Genomic DNA, 22330 nt, shown 5'->3' on the forward strand with positions numbered 1-22330 from the left:
GATTAAAAAATTGTAATGTAAGAACTACAATGCTGTATGAATCTAGTTTAAATAAACAAGACACTATTTCACTTAATGAACTCAAGGAATAATTATATTTTTGCTGCTAAAGTTACTAAATAGACTATTAAATCAGAGACGTCTCTCTCTCTCTCTCTCTCTCTCTCTCTCTCTCTCTCTCTCTCTCTCTCACACACTCACTCTCAAGAGTCAAGGAGGGATCTCACATAATAATTATTGCAATGTTCTTTATGTTCCTCAATTTTATACAACCAGCAATATATTAAAAAAATTGAATCTTCAGTCTTCTGCCAAGAAAACAAAAAAGGCCCCTAAAATCTGACCAAGCCAAACATCTAAATACCTCTTCAAAATGGAGTCAACGCTTTATTTCAGTTGATGTATTTGAATGAATAGAACGATGAAAAAAAGAAAGAAAGAAAGAACATTTAATGCCACTGAATATTCTTTGTAAACAAACTAATGTGAACTTCACTGAACACATTACATGTATTATGTAGATGAATGGTGTCAATTGGATGAGTTCTGTTTCCATGGTGCTGTATTAATGGTGTTATCTCCAAAGCTAGATGATATTTACAGGAATTATTGATTTGCAGACGATTCTAGCAATCCTTTTAGGCCTAATACTATCAGCCCGGGCATATGGAAACAGATTGTTGAATTTATCCTTCAGAACATGTTTAAGTTTTGTTTCATTCTTCAAATGGAAATGATCTAATTACTTTCAGAAGAGTTATGTTGCCTCTTCTAACTTCATGTCACAATAGCTTTCAGGTGCACATGCACAACTCATCAGCATGCATGATCATGTAATGGGCTATCAATCATTGCTGATGATAGTCAGACCCCCACTGGCTGCTGCAGGGTTATTCCTGCCAGCATAAATGATGTTTGAATGTATGCTCAAAGCACATGTGTAATTACTTACTGTAGATTTTTATTTTATGTTTTTAATGTGTTATAATGGTTTAGTTTACATCATGACAAAACTGCTACTATTTCACATCTCTCTCTAAATCAAACTCAAATCTTTGAAAATCCCTTTGGTCATTCTACCTGTCAGCTCTTTCCATGTTGCAAAGAAATACTTGTTCCTGCCAGTAACCCGATTCCTGGATATTTACAGAAAGAGATTTGCAAAATAATGAAGGGCTCTGAAAACATACCATAGCGTATTTTCTAACCTGAGCAAACAGATTAATGGACAAAAATTTCATGCTGAGATCAGAACCTTTGGGTAAATATATACATTTCATAACATAGTGAGCATTTAATCTTTTTCAATTCAGCAAATTTGACTATGTGGAGTTTTAAATGCTGTTGCAAATACCTACAGTATTTGTCAGTGTAATATGCAGTTCAGATACTGTAGTTTTTGAAGAGGAAAGCACTTACAAAGCACTGCTATAGACAATGAACTTCAGTAGTTCTGTATGTGTCGCAAATAATTTACTAATCGATAATTTATTTACTGTAAATGTGTACATTTATTACATGTGGCACATTGTAATGTTATAAACAGTGCTCAGTCTCATGTCCCCAAAGCATCGTAAGTATAAGTAGATCATAGAATCCATTTTACGATGAATCATTTTTATGAAAAGATTAAATGTTTTACAGCCTGTTTTCCAAAGTCATCGTAACTTAAGTGGTACTAGAAAATGGTGGTAGATTTTCTAGTGCTCTGGAATTAGCGTAGTGCACTAATTGAATTGTAAGGTGATAGATTTATGCTGTCACCTGCATGGCGATCTCAAAATTACACATAATGCACTTAATAAAATTAATACCTGTACATTTATGATGATTACAATTTATGCAACATACAATTATTATTTAATATCAGCTACTTTTAAGGTTTATTTAATTGTATATTTATCAACAATTATATAAAAAAATTATAGTAAATAAATGCTTAAAAAAGCTAAATGTAAATAAATAAATTACACTGAATTGTGTGGATAACCACGTAGTTGGTATCAACAATAACAACAAACCGGCCATCCTCATATCTTCCTCTCTTATACCCAAAGGCGTTCTCAACCACACCATAATGTTGTGGAAAATGTAAACTTTTCACATTGGGGTGCAAAGAGCAGACCTCTGCTTGATTGGTGCATATTCCTAAAATGCAGCTTCCATATTCCTACTTTGCACTCCTATGATATCACGGTGATCCTCGTTATATTCAATATGTGCTTGATCATTGTCAAGATTATTCACAGGGCCTTCCCATGTCTTTACTTGCACTGGAAGCAACTGCACCTCGACCCACACAATTTGTGAAACTGAAACATTGAAAACACACATCTAATGAATGAAGCATCCATCTATCCTTCCATCCATCCATCTTCTATATGTAGGGCTTGTCCCATGTAGGGTAGTACTGGAGCCTATCCCAGCTGTCTCAGGCCGAAGGCAAGGAAACACTCTGGATAGATAGCCAGTCCATCATTGATGTGGATTGGATGTGGAGGTAATAGATTGTTCTGCACAAAATGATCACAAAACTATATTTAATTAGCCTTTGTGGTTAATAAGGTTTTGTATTGAAGAATATAAATTGAAATTTTTTTCCAGCATATTAAATATTAGTATTTCTAAAGTTACGCATAAATATAGTGAAGTTACATTGACAAGACTACACTGTCCCTTTTATGCACTTCACAAATAAGGACAGTGATTCTTTAAACTAGCGCGTCCTTGCGCATTGGTGTTAAGTGCAGCTTTGGGAACCACAAGTAAAAAATAAAGAATGTTCATATTAAAATGTTCTTGACCACTAAGATCAATCATTGGGAAACGACCAGGGTATGAGATTAACTTTTTGGCCACCAGCCACAGTGGCGGGCGAATGCCCAATTTTACCAGCCACTTTGATTTTTTACCAGCCACTTTGATATTACATATACAGTATATACAAATATACAGTGTATATATATATATATATATATATATATATATATATATATATATATATATGTATATATATATGTATATGTGTATATATATATATATATATATATATATATATATATATATATATATATATATATATATATATATATATATATCAGTATATATATCTCCTGAACTGCTCATATGTTCTCTTATTTAAATTTCCCACCAGGAGCGGCCGACTGCATGAAGCTGCTTCTGCAAACTGGCTGCTTCGTCTCTGTATACATGTCAAACAGCTATCCACGACTCACTCATATGTTCTCTTATCTAAACTTTCCACTTGGAGCAGTCCATCATGTAAGCCTGCCTCAGTGAAAGGGCGCTGCTCTGGCTTATGACTCTCAAGTGCTATTACAGCTGAATTTGAATAATGCGAGGGAAACAAAAGATTCTTGTTTTTGGCACCATTCTGAGTAAACTATAGAGATTTTTGTGCGTGAAAATCCTTGGACATCAGCAGATACAGAAATACTCAAATCAGCCCGTCTAGCATCAAAAATCATGCCACGGTCGAAATCACTGAGATCACATTTCTTTTTCCATTCTGATGGTTAATGTGAACATTAACTGAAGCACCTGACCTGTATCTGCATGATTTTATGCATTGCACTGCTGCCACATGGTTGGCTGATTAGATAATGAATAAGTAGGTTTATAGGGGTTCTTTATGAAGTGCTAAGTGTGTTTATGTAATATAAACGATCTAGTGTTCATTCAACCAGGAAACTGGAAATGAGCCATGTAAAAATCAGCTTACAAAAATATAGGTATAGTAAAGTAACTATGAGATAAGGTTGAAAGTATCAGCTAAAAAGAACACATTTCTGGTTTAGTGTCAGTGAAGAGCACTTGAGCCTTTCTGACAGGGATCTGGGGGTACATAAGACAAAAAAGATTGGAAAACAATGATTTAGTAGACATTGTTTTTTGTTTTAAAGCAACTTCACTTATTACACTTATTACACAGAGAGTCCCCCTCGAGCAACCTGGGGTTATGTGCTTTACTCAAGAGAACAATGGGGATTGCTCACGAATCATCCTTTGCTGGAAACCGTCCACCTTTTTATTGTCAACCCTTTCACTATATCACACAACAAAGCTTTTTCTTTCAACTAGTGCAGGAAAGTTACATAGTTTGATTCATTCTTGCTCTGCTCTCACAGATGGATATATTCCCATCTTTGAATTAACATTACATGAAAATAGTAGTGTGTGGTGATTGTATAACTATTGTTGGCTCTGTGTTGTTTATGCAGAAGGCTAGAGGGGGTCATCTTTGACTGTGGCTGTGAGATTCGATGGATTCAGCTCTGGCAGCAGAGAGGTGAGGCCAGTCTGCACACCCAACAGCTTTACTGCAAGAACGGACCATACAAGATCCGCCTGAGATCAATGAGCATTGCCCACTGTGGTAAGATATCTTATTTTATAAAGAATACAGGGTCTGTTGAATGTTTGATTCTGATTGGTTGATAGACGTTCTAAGGTGTGCAATTATTTTCCAGTAAACACACGGCTATGAAGTAGTTCCATATCACAAATATTTCAGTTATTTCAAAGAGCCGTACAGTCTATCACAGCAAAATAACCAGTTAAAACAAAGACATTGGTTAAGTACTGTACATCGGATAAGAATGACGAACAATGTCTATAATATACTAAATGTATTTAAATTTCGGATGAAAAGAACCCTTGCGCACCTTCTCTCTCTATTTTTTGCTCTCATCTAACACACACATGCCGACACAAATACATATGCATGCACACCCACACACAGAGACTCGAGTCGTGACCAATAAACAGAGACGCACACCTGTGACTTGATCAATACAACAGTTTCTATATTATCCGAAATAACTTTTAATATGTGAAAGTGTTTTAATGTATTTCATCCTAATCAGCCATCCATAGTGGAAAGCATCAGCCATCCCCTCCCCTCTCTTTTGTTTTCACAAAAATATTTAACACACACATACTCAGCATCAAAGTCTGTACACAGTTGTTAAGCAAATGAAAAGCTATATACACAAATGGTGACTCTCGCTGCTGCTGAGAAATATACTTTAACTTACATCTTGCCAATTTGAAGCATTGATATTGATGACGAGAACCACATTAAACACAAGTAATTGCACATGTGTTCTCTCTCACTTTTTCCCTTTCTAGCTCACACACATGCAGACACATGCACACACAAATGCACACACACTTGTTACTCCAATGCTGAAAGCAGCGCATCCTCTGTTTTTTGTTCTAAAGTGACTTTTTGTAACTAGCAATGAAGGTTTGGGCTGTATCAAAGCTTGACGCTGAAACTGTGGTGGAAGAAAGTAGTTCTACTCACAAATGTGTTTTTAGGGACGAAAACCAGAAAATGTCTTGATATAAAACCCTGAACGATGTCTTGAGCTGTTGTAACATGGTATAAGCGGAATAATTTACTCTGGAATGTTTAATTATTTAAAAATATTGCGCACCCGAGGTGGTAATACAACCACAATACACAGTTCCGTGTGAGTGATGAATACTGGTTGGAATAAGGCAGAACATTTGTGATGTGTTTGCCATCAATGATGCACACACCACAAACACACACAACATTGATTCTGTGTCAATGATCAAGTGATGGATAAAGGACCTCTTAACTGTATTTATTGTAAAAAAAAAAAAGATAGGCCTAGATGGGGCCTGTGAAAAGCTACAGTCACTGGAGTGAAGCATCAGCATTTCCACGCTGCCTTGTTGCACTACGTCTTACCGGACAGTTCAGATAAAGTATCGTTAATGTTTGCAGTGTCAGCACTTAGAACAAAACAAGATGTTCCCTGCAGTGTTTTTCATTTGTTTTTCAAATATAAAATGCCACAAATCATGTGAATGTGACTTGTGAATGGTCACGATTAATATTGTGAAGGACAAGGGTTTAAGAGATTTATGCCCATTCTTAATGCCCATTGCAATGAATGCTTAACCTTTGGAGACTAGTTATTTTATTTTGTCAACCTCTCACTTAAACTTTTGTAATAATTTAATGTTACTTAAATTGGTTTTAGTGCATTTCTATGTTTATACTGGGGAATAATTTGTTTGGAAAATATTATAAAAACATTATTTTTACATATTATTTTCTTTTCAAATTAACAAAATGCATTTACACAGGAAAATGAGTACATATACAGTAAAATTTAAGCACTTTCATGATCTGTCATTAATCGCAATTAACAAAACAATCATGCGATTAATTGTGATTAAATATTTGAATTGACTGACTGCATTAATATGAACGGATGAATGGATAGATGGATAGATGGATGGATGGATGGATGGATGGATGGATGGATGGATGGATAGATAAATTTAAGTATGTCGAAGTGGCTTACACTGGTTTACAGTGATACCAAGTGGCCTGGATTCTGCATCATTCTAACACAGTAGTTTTTAGTTACCAATGCAACTGTAGAAATTCACTCCACACAGTAAACCAGGATTAATTGAATTCATGAATGAAAGTGTCCAGTGACAGGACAGTTACTGAGATTAAGCGAGTAGTCCTCAGCTGGTAATGTGATGCTAACCTGGCTGCCCCCATGAGGCGCCCCTGCTCCATGTAGAATAAAAGAGCTTTTATGAGGTTACTGAAATGACTGAACTCTTCATCTCATATGATTGGTCATGATTTTACACATACAGTGTGTTTAAAAATTACTATTCATTTATTTAGAAGAAAAACTTTTTAAATGAGGAAATTAATTATTGAGTGAACCTTTAATGTCTAATTAATTTAAATTCTTTCAAATGGTCTGTTAAATAATTTATTGAAAGTATTGAAATATATATATATATATATATATATATATATATATATATATATATATATATATATATATATATATATATATATATTTACATACATCTTTTCAACAAAATCATCATATTATATTGATAGCCTAATAGTATATTATAACCTTATTTCTAAACATTATTACACTATTACTCCTTTACAAAAATGTACCATCCTGCCAAAGGTTTTTTTTACGGAGAGTGTTCTGATTATATTTTCATTTCTAAACTTACTGACCAAGGCGATAACAGATTTTTGTCAGTTGATGCATAGCTTTTTGGTAGCCAAGACTTTCAGGTATGTGTGTGTGTACAAACTGACTTTCAAAAATAAACTTAATAGAAATATTTAATGGATTAAAAAGTGACAACTTTCCCCATTCTCCTCTATATGGATAAATCAGTATAAAGAAAGAATGAACATAAATGAAGTAGAGGTCAACCGATAGTAGATTTAGCTGATACCTATAACTAAGGTGGTGGGAAAAGGCTGATAACTTATTAAACGGGGATAGTTTTTTTAATCTATTAATATAATGTACATTTTTTCATATTCTTTCTTTACTATGGCAGGCAAAGACAAAGGTTTTTTTTTTTCAACCAAAATCCATATAATAACCACAAATGTTTTTAGATTTGGTGCATAACATAGGACTTGTACGTATAAACAAGCCCAAAACACATAGGGAACTCTAATTTTTAAATGACAAAATTATGAAAAAACTGTTGACAACTATCAACATAGATATTTGCAAATAATCGATGTTTCCAAAAAACAACTATCTGCACCGATTATTTGGTAAAACCGATATATCGGCCAGCCTCTAAAATTACGTCACACACAGATGCATGTTTGCTTTCTGGATGCTGGGTTCTGCTCTCCTGGCATAGGGAACCCCCAGTCACCTCTCAGCTAACACAAATGCACAAGTTGCTTTTGAGAAACTCATATCCTTAGATATTTCAATGGTAAACATAGTCTTTGGTCACACTGCAGGAAATATCTCATTTTATAAAAATCTGATTTTTTTAGACTGACTGTTCAAACTGCAGGTTATATGTGGACAGATCGGATTTTTGCTGTTTAGCACGTCTACATCAGTTGTCATAGTAACAATTAATCAAAGGATGTTTTCATGAGGGCATCCAAATATTAACACATTATTTACAGAACATTGCTTACAAACGGGTGAGGTGGCATATGTTTATTGCTGTTAAGGTTTACAATTTTCCAGTTTTTGCCAGACATCCTGTATTTTATCCTAGAAAGGGCTGAAAGGTTTAGTAAAATGGTCATTCTGAACTCACTATTTAAGTATTTTTTATTGAAAAATCTCTTGCAGCATGGCGATCAATATTGTTTTCACTTCAAAATGTCCTGTGAAGGCAACTTTTATGCAGTTTGGAATGCAATACATACAACCCATCATGCACAACGAATGACTGAAAAAAACCCACATCAAATCCGATCTGACAGTACAGACAGAGACGCGTTAAGATAAATCGTATTTTAATTGGATTCCAAATAAAAAAATCTGATTTTTTGTGTTTTGTCCTGTTCAGACTACAAAAAACCTAAACGGATTTGAGTCAGATTTGCCCAATAAATCAATTTTTTTCTGCTTGTGTGAACAAAGCCATAGTTTACACCAAAATACCCTAGTTACTTCAGATATTGCTATTACAATAGTAAACACAAACCATTATACCTTGCTATCAGACAACAAATATAGAAATTAAACCAAAATGAAATAAATATTCTGAAAGATTTAGACTCTTGGAAACTATGCTTACCATGGTACATTTTTCTAATGGTGGTATCAGGCTCAACTGACTAACTGGCCCTTGTTTTGATATAGACCTGCCAGATATCAGTGTTGCTCACAGTAACCTCACTGTGATGGAGGGCGGTAATGTGACGCTCAGCTGTAACGGTTCTGGTTCTCCGTTACCTGAGGTGGACTGGACTGTAAACGGCCTTCACTCCATCAACACGCATCAGGTCAGAACCATTTATCACGCACAAAACACAACAGTGACGAGGAGGATGGCGTGGCTGGGCCATTATGGAGCACGGCCGGCGCAGAATCAGCTGATCAGCGGGAGAGCGAGATAAGGGGCAGCTGGAGACGCAGAGAGAGAGAGAGAGAGAGACGCACGAAGCAGCGTTGCATGTGTGTCTGTGTTTATGTTTGTTTTAAGTTAAGTTTTATCATTAAATGTTATGTTTACTGTTCAGCTGGTTCCCGTCTCCTCCTTGCCCATCCTTTACTTGTTAAAACAACCTACTGTATTTATTTCAACACAAGCATAATTAAATGTTTTGTGTTTGGTGTGCCCTCCAGTCGAACGTCTACTGGCCTAACATTCACTCCATCAACCTGACGCTGGTCAACGTGAGCAGGGACGACAATGGATTTGTCCTGACCTGTATCTCTGAGAATGTGGTGGGGATGACTAATGTGACCCTACAGCTTGCTGTGCTATGTACGTTGATCTTGTCTTTTGAATGTTGTGTTTTCTCATACCTCATATTTATTGGTGATTGAACTTGGGTGAAAAATTCTATAGACTTACATTGGGGGTGGGACCTAAGCCATCCTAGAGGTGGGTAGGACCAGAATATCCTGAAGAAAATATAAACAATTTATTTTCTATTTGCATGCTTTCATATCTGGGCATTTTTTATGGTGAAGTGAAAGGTTATCTTATAATATTTGCTCTAGATGTCTACTTCACTTTTCAGTGCTTTATCTAGAAACACTCTAAAGCTTATTTAACTACTGCCAAGAACTGTAAGTTGATTGTATTTAAGTTATGTTGCTTAGTCCTATAATTACTAACGTCTAGTTACGTATGTAACCTCCGTTCCCCGATGGAGGGAACGAGATGTTGTGTCAGAGAAGCGACACTAGGGGTCTCTCTTGAGCGCCGATATTCACCACTGAACTATGAAAAAAGGCCAATGAGAGTTGGCAACCAGTATTTGCATGTCCCGCCCCCAGACATACGGGTATTTAAGCGCCGCAAATACGGGAGTTCATTCAGGATTTTTCTAAGGAGCCGGAAATGGTCCGGCCACAACAGGGGCTCGGCTCAGCGACGTGGCAGGGGAGACACAACGTCTCTTCCCTTCATCGGGGAACGGAGGTTACATACGTAACCTAGACGTTCCCCTTCTGTCGCTCTCTCCACGTTGTGTCAGAGAAGCGACACTAGGGGTCCACTTAAAAAGAGCCATGCGCTGAGCCGTGTACGTGATCCGCTGATACAGCAGCGAGCAGGTATTCCTACGTGCAGAACGACCAACTGTATCAGGCTGCACGTACCCTTCCCCAGTGCCCCATTTAAGCCATCAGGATTCCTTATCGTTACCCTGGAGGGGGGAACAAGGTGACGGCCGCCAACATGGGAACGGGCCAGCCTGGCTGGACCTCTTTTCTCTCTATGTTTCTCGCATAGAGCAACTACGGCCGGGGCCCTTACACGCATTGAGGGAAGGGGGTCTTAGCCCTTATTAGGGCGGAGAAGACCCTGCGGAGGCCACACCTACCCGGGAGGGGAGGCAAATTTTGAGTGGCAAATACATCGCATGGCCTATACTTAGGTCTTATGCGGAACAGTAGTGCGGTGGTAGATCCAGCCTCGCAGAGGGGGGAAGCATACAGCACGGCACCCGAGGCAGCTGTAACTGCCTAAGGAAAACACGGAGTCAACTCTCGTGAGGGGACAGAACCATGGTTTTACACACAGGGGGAGTCCGAACAGGAGGCCTTACCTGTGGGGCAACTATACCAGTACAGGGTAGCTAGTGGTACCCACAGTGGTTTGGGTCGGTGAGTTCTTCCGCAGAACTGCGACCCACGAGGGCTAGGGAGGAGTCAACCAGTGTCCCAAACCTGGGATCTCCAGGTTTGGGACACTGGAAGGCGCACTGTTTCCCCTGGTTAGGGGGAAGGGCGCTGGGTGCAAGCGATTCACCCGGTCAGATCGTGGACGTGCCACTGAGTTCTACGGGCTCGGTACCTGCGAGAACACGGGACGATACTGACTCAACTCGGAGATTGTAGAATCTCGCAAAAGTGTTAGGTGTTGCCCAGCCCGCTGCTCTACAAACGTCTGCTAGGGCAATGCCCCTAGCCAGTGCCCACGAGGACGCAACACTCCTGGTGGAGTGGGCTCGGACCCGCAAAGGGGGGGGAACGGCCTGGGTGTGATAAGCCAGGGAAATGGCGTCGACAACCCAGTGGGCGAATCTCTGCTTGGAGACAGCATTCCCTTTCTGCTGTCCCCCAAAGCAGACGAAGAGCTGCTCAGAGCGTCTGGTGCTCTGTGTGCGGTCCAGGTAAATACGTAAGGCACGTACTGGACACAGCAGTGAAAGGGCTGGGTCTGCCTCCTCTCGGGGCAGCGCTTGCAGGTTCACCACCTGATCCCTGAAGGGTGTGGTAGGAACCTTGGGCACGTAGCCCGGTCGCGGTCTTAGGATCACGAAAGTGTCCGCCGGACCGAACTCCAGGCAAGCGTCGCTAACAGAGAACGCATGCAGGTCCCCGACCCTCTTGATGGAAGCGAGCGCGATCAGCAGGGCGGTCTTGAGAGAGAGGGCCCTGAGTCCAACTGAGTCAAGCGAAGGGGGGTTTCCGGAGTCCCCTAAGGACGACCGAGAGATCCCAGGAGGGAAACAGGTTAGGCCGGGAGGGAGTCATCCTCCGGGCACCTTTTAGGAACCTGACAATTAAGTCGTGCTTACCAAGAGACTTGCCGTCTACCGTGTCATGGTGGGCCGCGATAGCGGCAACATACACCTTGAGGGTGGAGGGGGACAGCCTCCTCTCCAACCTCTCCTGAAGAAACACGAGCACTGACCTAACTGCGCACTTCTGCGGGTCTTCGGCTCGGGAAGAACACCAGTCCGCGAACAGACGCCACTTCAGGGCGTAAAGATGCCAGGTTGAAGGGGCTCTGGCTTGGTTAATAGTGTCTATGACGGCCGAAGGTAGGAAACATGGAGATTCCAGAGGTCTGGATGCGGATGCCAGAGCGTGCCCCGTCCCTGAGAAAGAAGGTCCTTCCTCAGGGGAATTCGCCAGGAAGGGGCTGTCATGAGGAGCGTGAGATCCGAAAACCACATCCGGTTGGGCCAGTAGGGGGCCACCAGAGTGACTTGCTCCTTGTCCTCCCTGACCTTGCATAGCACCTGTGCAAGAAGGCTCACTGGGGGAAAAGCGTACTTGCGCAGCCCCGCGGGCCAGCTGTGCGCCAGAGCATCTGTCCCAAGGGGAGCCTCTGTGAGGGCATACCAGAGCAGACAGTGGGAGGTTTCCTGGGAGGCAAACAGGTCTACCTGGGCCTTGCCGAACCTGTCCCAAATCAGCTGGACCGATTGGGGGTGGAGCCTCCACTCTCCGCCGGGCAAGTTTTGCCTTGACAGCGCGTCCGCTATCACATTGAGGTTGCCGGGGACTCCAGTCGCTGCTGACTCCAAAGGAGGAGATGACGGGCGAGCTGTGACATGTAGAGGGAGCGTACTCCGCCTTGGCGGTTTATGTAGGCCACCACCGTGGTGCTGTGTGTCCTGACTAGGACATGCTTGCCACGAATCAACGGAAGAAATTTCTTCAGGGCAAGAAAAACGGCCAGCAGCTCTAGGCAGTTGATGTGCCAGCGCAGCGGGCCTCGGTTCCACCGGCCTGCGGCTGCGCGCCCGTTGCACACGGTGCCCCAACCCAATTTGGAGGCGTCGGTTGTAACCAGAACGCGACGGGACACCTGCTGCAAGGGTACTCCTGCCCGTAGAAAGCAGAGGTCTGTCCAGGGTTTGAAGGTTTGGCGGCAGGCGGGGGTAACTTCCACGCCGTGCGTGCCGTGGCGCCATGCTCGTCTCGGGACTCGAGTCTGGAGCCAATGCTGAAGTGGTCTCATATGCATTGTTAGGGGTATAACAGTTATGACCCGGACCAGATATGGAGAAAGAAGACCAGGAGTCAAGAAGTTCAATCAAAGAATCCAAAATTTACTGAAGAATAGTTTGCAGTGAAATTGGTAGAGCCAGCGGCAAAGCCTCACGAGGAGATCGAAAGCCAACTCGTACCTTACACAAAATCTTACATCAATTATACCATTTGCAAGGATGGACATTCCATTATTTTACTCCTGATTGGCTAAAAGAACATAAAGTCACAACATATAGATAGTTAAATGGCCTATCAACATTAATCAGCGCACTTGTCGTCCGCGCCCGAGATTTACGTCTGAAGTGACCTCGCAGATGGTCGTGGGGCGTCTTCGAGTCGGCCTGGTGTGCATCCCTGGGTGCAAAACCTAGGTAGAAGGTCAAACGCACACACAAAACACTGACGAACGACAATCCTTCTCTGGGCACAAGTCAGCCAGAGCACACATTATCAGGCCATTTGAACCAAAACAGAGAGATAAAATATTCACTCCTCGGGCAGAGGAGAGGGGTAGAAATAACATACCTTTCTTCCCTAAAGAAATAATAAGAGAAAATCACACTTCTACTATTCAGGTAGTGTTGCATAGGACTTTAAACCATGTACTTAATCACAGAAAAGTAACGATCAAACACAGAACATATGTTTAACATTCTCCCTGCCCCCTCTCATCACAGCTAAGCTTATCCCCAAAGGACCTTCAGACTACGGGCAGGACAGAGAGAGAGACTCTGGAATGTTCCTTAAAATACACTAGTTAACATTCCAACACACATATGATTCGAAGTATCTTTCAGTTATGCATAAGAAAATAGAATTGATTATGTGATCATGCATATAGTTAATTCATCACTTTATTAAAGAAGTTAAGCAACAGAATATAGATAGATATTGATATAAAAGGATATATATATGTATTGATATATCTGAAGAGACAAGGGATTTTGGCCCTCACCCTTCATTATCAACCCCAGTGGCGCAGCCGCCGCGGAGGATGCCATATGCCCCAGGAGCCGTTGGAAACGTTTCAAAGGGACCACTGTGCCTGGTTCGAAAGAAGCGAGGCATTCCAGCACTGACTGAGCACGCTCGTTGGAGAGACGTGCTGTCATTGAGACTGAGTCTAACTCCAAACCGAGAAAAGAGATGCTCTGGACCGGGGTGAGCTTGCTCTTTTCCCAGTTGACCTGAAACCCTAAACGGCCGAGGTGCTCGAGCACCTGGTCTCTGTGTGCGTATAGTAATTCCTGCGAGGAGGCCAAAATGAGCCAATCGTCGAGGTAATTGAGTATGCGTATGCCCGCTCCTCGTAGCGGGGCAAGAGCCGCCTCTGCGACCTTCGTGAAGACGCGAGGGGACAGAGACAGGCCGAAGGGGAGGACCTTGTACTGATACACCTGGCCGTCGAACGCGAACCGTAGAAAGGGTCGATGTCGAGGGCGAATTGAGACGTGGAAGTACGGGTCCTTCAGGTCTACCGCTGCGAACCAATCTAGATGCCAGACGCCAGATAGAATTTGTTTCTGGGTAAGCATTTTGAATGGGAGTTTGGACAAGGTCCGATTGAAAACTCGCAGGTCCAAGATCGGTCGTATGCCGCCGCCTTTCTTGGGTACAACGATGTAAGGGCTGTAGAAACCCTTCTTCGTTTCGGTCGGAGGGACAGGCTCTATCGCGTCCTTGATTAGAAGGGAGGCAATTTCCTCGCGCAGGGAGTGGGCATGTTCGCCGTGCACTGCAGAGGAACGAAAGCCCACGAAGGGGGGCGGAGACCTGGCAAACTGAATTGCGTAACCGAGTCGGATGGTCCAGTGCAGCCACCTGTGACGAGCTGGGCAGTGAAAGCCATGCCTCTAAGCTCCGTGCTAGGGGCACCAAGGGGACGAGTATTTTGGACGTACCCGGCGGGGCTTCGCAGCGGTGCGGAACAGGTAACGCGGCGTCGGGAGGCGCTGTGGCGTCCCGAGGCTGTGGTGCTGAGAATAAACTCAAAGCACTTACCTTGTTCGGACCCGGCAGGTGGCGGGTTCGTGACTGAGGAGGAGGTCTGATGCTGGCGTCCTCTGGACTCGTCTGAACCGGCTGGCCGGGGAACAGTCGTGGGGCTGAGGGCGGAAGCACCGCATCCTGGGCGCCGAGACTGTTGAGGCCTGAAAGCAAAGTGCCGTGAGAACGGCATTTGCGGGCCATGTGACCCAGAGGTAAAGGAAATAGCTCTTTTATTGAGAATTTGGGTACCGCAGCCCCCTCAGGGGGTGCGGCAAATGAAAAAACAAAAGATTCTCCTCCCGGCCCTCCACCGGGGGACGGAGTAGTCTTAACACCTCCGGAACTAACTTCTCGCCCTCTGGGTCCGCTGTCTCAGGGACGCTTGGGAGCCTTCCGGGTCCTCGAAGGGGTCCGTGAGGCAGGGGGCGTACGCTTCCTGTGGTTTGCTCGACGCCGGGGCTGAGAGCTGGGCCCAGGTTGGGGCGGAGCAGAATGTCTTCTGGCCGCTGGAGGACGCCCTCGGCGAGCAGGTGGGGCCTGGGCCGTGGCGGCAAGCTTGCGGTGCGGCATGATGTGCGAAATGGCCTCCATCTGCTTCTTCACCAGGGAGAACTGCTGGGCAAAGTCCTCAACGGTGTCGCCGAAGAGGCCGAACTGGGAGACAGGGGCGTTGAGGAAGCGAGTCTTGTCAGCCTCATGCATCTCAACCAAGTCCAGCCATTGCTGACGTTCCTGGACCACCAGAGTGGCCATCGCCTGCCCGAGAGCCTGCGCTGTGACCTTCGTCGCTCTCAGGGCGAGGTCGGTCGCTGAGCGCAGTTCCTGCAGCGTGTCGGGATCAGGGCCACCCCGTGCATGTTGCGAAGTGCCTTGGCTTGGTGGACCTGCAGGAGAGCCATGGCATGCAGGGCGGAAGCGGCACGTCCGGTAGCGCTGTAGGCCTTCACGGTGAGCGAGGATGTTGCTCTACAGGACCGGGAAGGGAGTACAGGGCGGCCCCGCCAGGTGGTAGTGCTTCCGGGACATAAGTGGAGCGCAACAGCTCTATCCACCTGGGGGATCTCCGTGTACCCGTGGCGCGCTCCGCCGTCGAGGGTGGCGAGGGCGGATGAGCAGGTGGCGGTGCGACGAGTGGAGAGGGGTGCTCTCCACGAAGACGTCAGCTCATCATGCACCTCCAGGAAGAAAGGAACCGGGGGGGGGGCGTGGCTGTGAGCGGCACCCCACGCCCAAGAACCAATCGTCCAGCCGTGATGGCTGTGGGGAGGATGGAGGGTTCCAATCCAGGCCCACGCTGTTGGCTGCCCGGGAAAGCATATCGGACATCTGTGCGTCGGCCTCCTCCTGGGCATGCAAGCCTGAAGGCGGCAGCCCAGAGGAGCCCTCAGCATCAGAGCCCACGCCCTCCGATGTCGAGGCGAACTCATCTGCTTCCATCGCAAGAGGGTAGGCAGACTGGCTGTGAGGCGAGTCGCCGCCACCTCGAGCGGGGACGGGAGTCAACGAGCGTGCCGGGGCTCGGGTGGTCCGAGGGGGCGTACCCGGCGGAGCTGCACCCGCTGCCATCCCCGAATCGCCTCCATTACCAGCCGCATCGTCCTCAATCCCGTGGGAAGAAGGAGCGACGCGGGGGGCGGCTGGAGTGGCTTGCTTACGGTTGTAAGCAAGCCGCGACTGCAACGTTGTCATGGTCATGTTCTCGCAATGAGAACATGAACCATCCACAAACGCAGCCTCAGTGTGATCACTGCCCAGACACACGAGACAACGCCTGTGGCCGTCGGAAGCGGAGAGTACTCTACCGCATCCAGGAACAACACAAGGGCGGAAAGGCATCTTTATAAAGACTCAAGAGAGACCCCTAGTGTCGCTTCTCTGACACAACGTGGAGAGAGCGACAGAAGGGGAACTGTGTGCTAAAACAGTATCACTTTACATACAAAAGAGATATAAAATAGAATTGTGACACAAGTAATTTTGTCTAACTATTTAATCTAGGGCTGCAAATCCTTATTCAGAAGTCATGGTAAATATGCTTAAACTGGAATGTGATGTTGCAGCCTTACTTTAAAACAGATAACACAGCATTCTCTAAAGAAGAACACCATTATATTGACACATTTAAAATAGAACAAGGTACTAATTAATTGATGTGCACAGTTGTGTTATTTTAATCAGAGGTCACGTGTGTTCTGCGAGCATGTTGTGAGTATGCATTACAGTTCTCGGCACTGTGTATAAGTGGGTCAACACAGGTATAAAAGATGATTTAGCTGGAGGCAGAATTGTATCTGCAGCTTTCTGTTTTAATGGAAGTTAGTAGAGGAGTAGATTCCAGAATGGCGTAATTCCCAATTATACAATTATAAAAACAAGCAAGTACAACCCCCCCCACTTCTCACGGATGATGTGGATGTTCCAGGACCCAGATATGATGTCGCTCAGGCATCATTATGTTAATTAAACAGAGTATGATTTTAAGACAGTTGGTTGATGAAAAGCATTATATTGTATTACTGCGCAGACTACTGACTTTGACATTAAAGTGAAATGCAGTGTTGTAGTACTCGAGATCGGCTGGTTCTCGAGTCCAAGACCATATTTTCATGGTTTTATTTTTGTCATAGACTCGTGAGTAATTTGACTCGATCTTGAACAAGTGTGGACTCGGACTTAACAGGGGCTGTTCACACCAAACTTGTTCGGTTCCACCCATGCTGTTTTTCAACTGTCTTTGACAGTTGCATTACATATCGCTTTGTTTTTGGCATCTTGTGCAGGAGCGGCACAATGTTTTTTAAAGTTCTTTTGTCAAATCACTGTAACGGCTGAACCTTATTCTCGGCTCCTCAGTGCAAAACCTGAATGAACAGCCGTATTGCGCCCTCCTTTATACCCATATGTCTGGAGGAGGGGCATGCAAATTCTGTTCTCAAGAGAGACCCCTAGTGGTACTACAATCGACACAAGATCTTGTTCCCTCCATCAGGGAACGGGGTTTACAACAGTAACCCAGACTTTTTGTGCCATTGAGCCACAGTGTTTATACTTTGTTGCTTATAGAAATCACCTTCAAAGCGCAAAGCTCCACAAAACTGATTTTCAGTGGCACATTTTTTTCAAACCTTAAAAACACACAGCAGTCTGTCCATTAATGTAAAATTATTTAAACCTATACTAAGCTTAGAGTAGAATATAATGAAATATTGTACTCTATATCAAAGGTTAGACAACATTTTACCCACATTTGAAATATTTAAAGCATTTATTATTTGTATTATTATTTTATTCTTGGTAAAAGGGCAGTGTCAACAAGTCTTAAAATGCCAAAAAGAAATGTAGATTTTAGATTAATAACAAAGTGCTCTCGATGAATTTCAGAAGCCCGAACAAAAGCCCTGCAAATTGGATGTGCATCCCTCGCTTCATCTTTGTCTCTCCTGAGGGGTTTACAGCAGGACTCTCTAAATGACAGGCCTCACGCAGTAGTGAGAGCAGACAGGCCGAGATGAAGGGGGCTGCTGCATGCTGATTATAAAACACATGTCATCTGTTTAGGCGGGATGTGTGCCGAGCTGCTCTATGGGAGGGATCTTTCCCTCGTCTAGTCTCATCAGTCTGCAAAGCGCAAATCACTTCTGTGAAAGAGGGCAACTGACAACAATGATGAGTTCCTGTTTGAATGACAAACATGCAGTGTCGGACGAGGCGCTTGCAGAATTTATACAGCACTATTACGAGATGTCCCCCTGTCAATTAGTGCGCCATGCAATTTTTATAGACAAACTAATAAAGGAACTTGTAGTTGCATACACAAAAATGTCAATTTCATGTCAGAGCTGTGGTGAAACAATACGTCATGTGCTTTTAGAGGTTTATTGGGAACACAAGGTTGAGTCTAGCCTGCGTCGTGTTTTGATCTTATTCTCCCCACTTTTGTAAGAAAATCGACTGGAATTGCATAAAAAAAAAATTCCTCAATCCACAGCCTTAACATGGGAGGCCAACAAACCAATGGTTGGGCGACTTGTTTTAGTTTTCTTCCTTTTACAGAAAATTACCTTTGGTGATAAATCTGTGCATTTCACAGATGACAAAAAGTGCCATCTTTCAGTCTGAGTTGTATCCGTTAAGTGAAGTCTTGTATAAAGCCAGTTTTTCTTTCATCACATCAGTTCCACCAGTAATCCTGAAGCTGGATGAGCCAGAACGCCGCCACCACACCTGCATCGAGTTCACTGTGAGGGGCTTCCCCCATCCCACACTGCGCTGGTTCCACATGGACCGTGAGATCCTGCAGAGCGAGTACATACACACAGAGATGGAGTATTACCAAGATTACTCAGAAGGCTGCTTGACATTTGAAAACCCAACGCATTACGACAATGGAAATTACACCCTTGTGGCCACTAACCCTCTGGGGTCAGTCACCAAAACTGTCCACGGATATTTCCTCGAGCCACCTTTCAGTGAAGATGACGGTAAGACTGTTAACTCTTATTGAGCTATTTATTTACTCATGCATAATGAGGTAATGGTGTTGCTTTTTCTGTTAAGCTCTGAAAAGATATTTATAGATATCACTATGGCTGACTTCTTGGTTGCAGTTGGGTGATTTGTGAAAAAAGAAAAAGAAAATAATAAAACTTGCCTCTTTTTGGAAATACAGAAATTATATATGTTATATACTAGAGCTGCACAATTACTCAAAATAAAATCAAAATCTCGATATGACCTTGTGCAAAGGGCTGTGATTTAATTAAATACATAAATAGTCTGCTTGCGCTGCTCACTTCAAAGTTGTATGTGCGCTGCTCTGTCCTAGCTGTGTTGTGTTAGGGCATTATTACAGTGTTTTAAGAGCGGTTCAGTGCTGAACATGTTCTATTTATAGCGTAACGATTCACTTTAATTTCACTTTTGCTTCATTCCAAATATGTTTGGCCACTACAACTCAATATACAAATACAAATAAAACACTCACTGCACTGGGTATTTGTGAACATAGGAGATGTTAAAATGAGAAGCACATTATACTGCTGTTGTAAATGTGAACTCTGCTGCACTCAAACTCTTCTTGCAGGTGTCTGCCAAAATAAAAGCTTGAAAGTTTAGAACACATTGGTTTAACTGGACTGCCTAGCAATGCCTGTGGAACTTAAGAGATATTACCATTGTATAATAATAATAATAATAATCATCATCATTATAATATTAAGGGGCTGTCAATCGATTAAAATTTTTAATCAAATGAATTCCATTGTTTGCCGATTAGTTAATCGAATGAATCACAGTTGTAAGCACGTCACGCAATTAATTCTAAACACATCTTGAGACCCCTGCGTTCGGATTTGTGCACCATCAAGTTGTATTTGAATGCAAGAATGTGTTCTCTTGTGTTGTTTGCTCTTGGTAAGTGTGGTTTTAAGCTCTGCATTGCCAATACAACTAAAGTTTCACTCACTGTCCCATGCACAAAACAGGTAATATTTCAAGCTTGAATTTTTCCGATGGTAGGAATATTCCTTATTATGGTCAGGAGACATGATTAGTTGCGTTTTTGTATTTTTTATTTAATTAATCACAATTAATTAACGTGTTAGATCGATAATAATAAAGCCCTAATAATATTATAATAAGATAATTTTAAGTTGACTGGGTTCAAAACATAATGATTATGAATAGTGGGCTGAGACCCTATCACAAAGTGGGCAAAAACAGGCACAAAGTGGGCATGTTTCTTTTTCTTTGTTTCACTATTTTATGTACCTATTTGTTTATATGTACGTGACCGAAGTGAAAAAGGTACAAGTGTAGTTCTTTTTAAGAAGAGTCTAGTGTGAACCCTCAAAGAATAGCCTTTTTATTGGCAGTAAATCAAGAGAAAAACATTGCTACATTTTTTTCAAAAGGAATCAATTTATTTTTTATCAAATCACAGTTCAAATTGCATTCGCAATATTTTTCAAAATAATCTCAATATAATTTTTGTCTGAATCGTGCAGCCCTATGAATTAGTTAATTAATAAATAGTTAACTAACATAAACTAAGGCTGTTAATATAATGCACTGGTACAATTTCATACTACTTACTATATAAAAAATGCAATAAAATGTACTAATTTAATCATACCCATTACTTATAAATGAAGGAATTGTCCTACCATTGAAGCAGTTCAAGGTTTAAGAACCACATAAATGCAAAGCACATTTGTGCAAGTTTGCAGTGTGCCTGTAGGCTAGTGACAGCATTATGTTTTATGATATGTAAATAAAGAAATATATTTACTTCTAAAGCTACTTTTTGTAATGTCCATTCAATGTTTTTCACATCTGCCACATTAATGTCTGTGAATTATCTTAATTCGGGGGCTTTTCGCAACAATTCACTTGCTTTATCAGTGCATTACAATTAAGTTGATTAAATAATTTAATCAATTGAAAACCCTCCTATAAATACAATAAATTACATGTAAATAAATATTGTTTTATATATACCCTGTTATACTGTATACACAAATCTCAAATGCCTTGTTATTGAGAGAGGTCAACAGAGAATGTCCAGACTGGTTCGAACTGACAGAGTCTACGGTAACTCATTTAACCCCTCTGTACAATTGGGGTGAGAAGAATAGTATGTCAGAATGCTATTCTGAGATGTGGGTTGGCACTGTTTTGGAGGCATGAGAGGGACTTACACAAAATTAGGCAGGTGGTTTTAATGTTGTGGCTGATCTGTGTATACTATAGTATATACATTTATATGTATTTAAAAGTTTTGTTCTCTTATTCCTCCATTGTTTATCATTCCTTTTTATCTTTTTTTTCTTCTTCTCCTTGTGCGCTGCCATTTTTAGGCATAATTGAGTACAGTAAGTACCTCACTCTTTGACACTAAAAGTACAGATAAACAAAAAATATCTCTATCTTATGTCTTTGTTCTGGATTTTTCCAATACAGAATTATTTTATTCTGTCCTCAAATATAATATCTACAATATCTAAGAAAATAATGAAAACATTGAAGGATTTGATCAGACTATATAATCTTTTAAGCAGTATCTCGTATAGAATATTTCACTCACACTAAACAAGAGCATACGCTACATAACCTTGCACCATCTTACACTTTAAATTGTCCTTATTGTCCTGTATCTGTAAGAGAGGAGAACCCAATCCACACTTTACAGAGATTCGGTGGGAAAATTAGCTATTGTGCATTTCAAAATGTTAGTACACATGAAAGAAGGGCGATTTCAGCACGTACACAAAGCTCTTTGTAGATGGATCATGGAAAGTTCAGGATGGTGTAATTGTTTCTTTGAGTCCAAAGAAGGATGGCTCATACTTTGGGTGCATGAGTGAGAAAACACTGAACTGTTTAACATACAATATATTTTTGTAAATATTAGGCTCCATACAGTGTATACTGTGTAGTATTCAGTTGTTCCAGTAAGATAGTAGTTACAGTAAGCATATTAAGTAGATAGTTACAGAAGGATTCATTTAAAAAATACACAAAATCCTACACACTTCTTAATAAAAAACATACTACATTTA

General features: G+C 42.2%; 1 protein-coding gene across 2 annotated transcripts in view; it reads left to right on the forward strand.

The window, feature by feature from the left end:
• Positions 1-22330, forward strand: part of ntrk3b (neurotrophic tyrosine kinase, receptor, type 3b) — a 210110-nt gene that overhangs the window by 93837 nt on the left and 93943 nt on the right. Inside the window, exons 5-9 of one of the 2 annotated variants that reach the window (XM_052092076.1) lie at positions 4242-4396; positions 8685-8827; positions 9171-9312; positions 18947-19252; positions 21629-21643. In XM_052092076.1, coding sequence (XP_051948036.1) covers positions 4242-4396; positions 8685-8827; positions 9171-9312; positions 18947-19252; positions 21629-21643 — 761 coding nt within the window. The remainder of the gene's footprint in view (positions 1-4241; positions 4397-8684; positions 8828-9170; positions 9313-18946; positions 19253-21628; positions 21644-22330) is intronic. The other variant, XM_052092085.1, reaches the window with a different exon arrangement.

The sequence above is a fragment of the Xyrauchen texanus genome, chromosome 2 (assembly GCF_025860055.1).
Source record: "Xyrauchen texanus isolate HMW12.3.18 chromosome 2, RBS_HiC_50CHRs, whole genome shotgun sequence".
NCBI classification, from domain to species: domain Eukaryota; kingdom Metazoa; phylum Chordata; class Actinopteri; order Cypriniformes; family Catostomidae; genus Xyrauchen; species Xyrauchen texanus.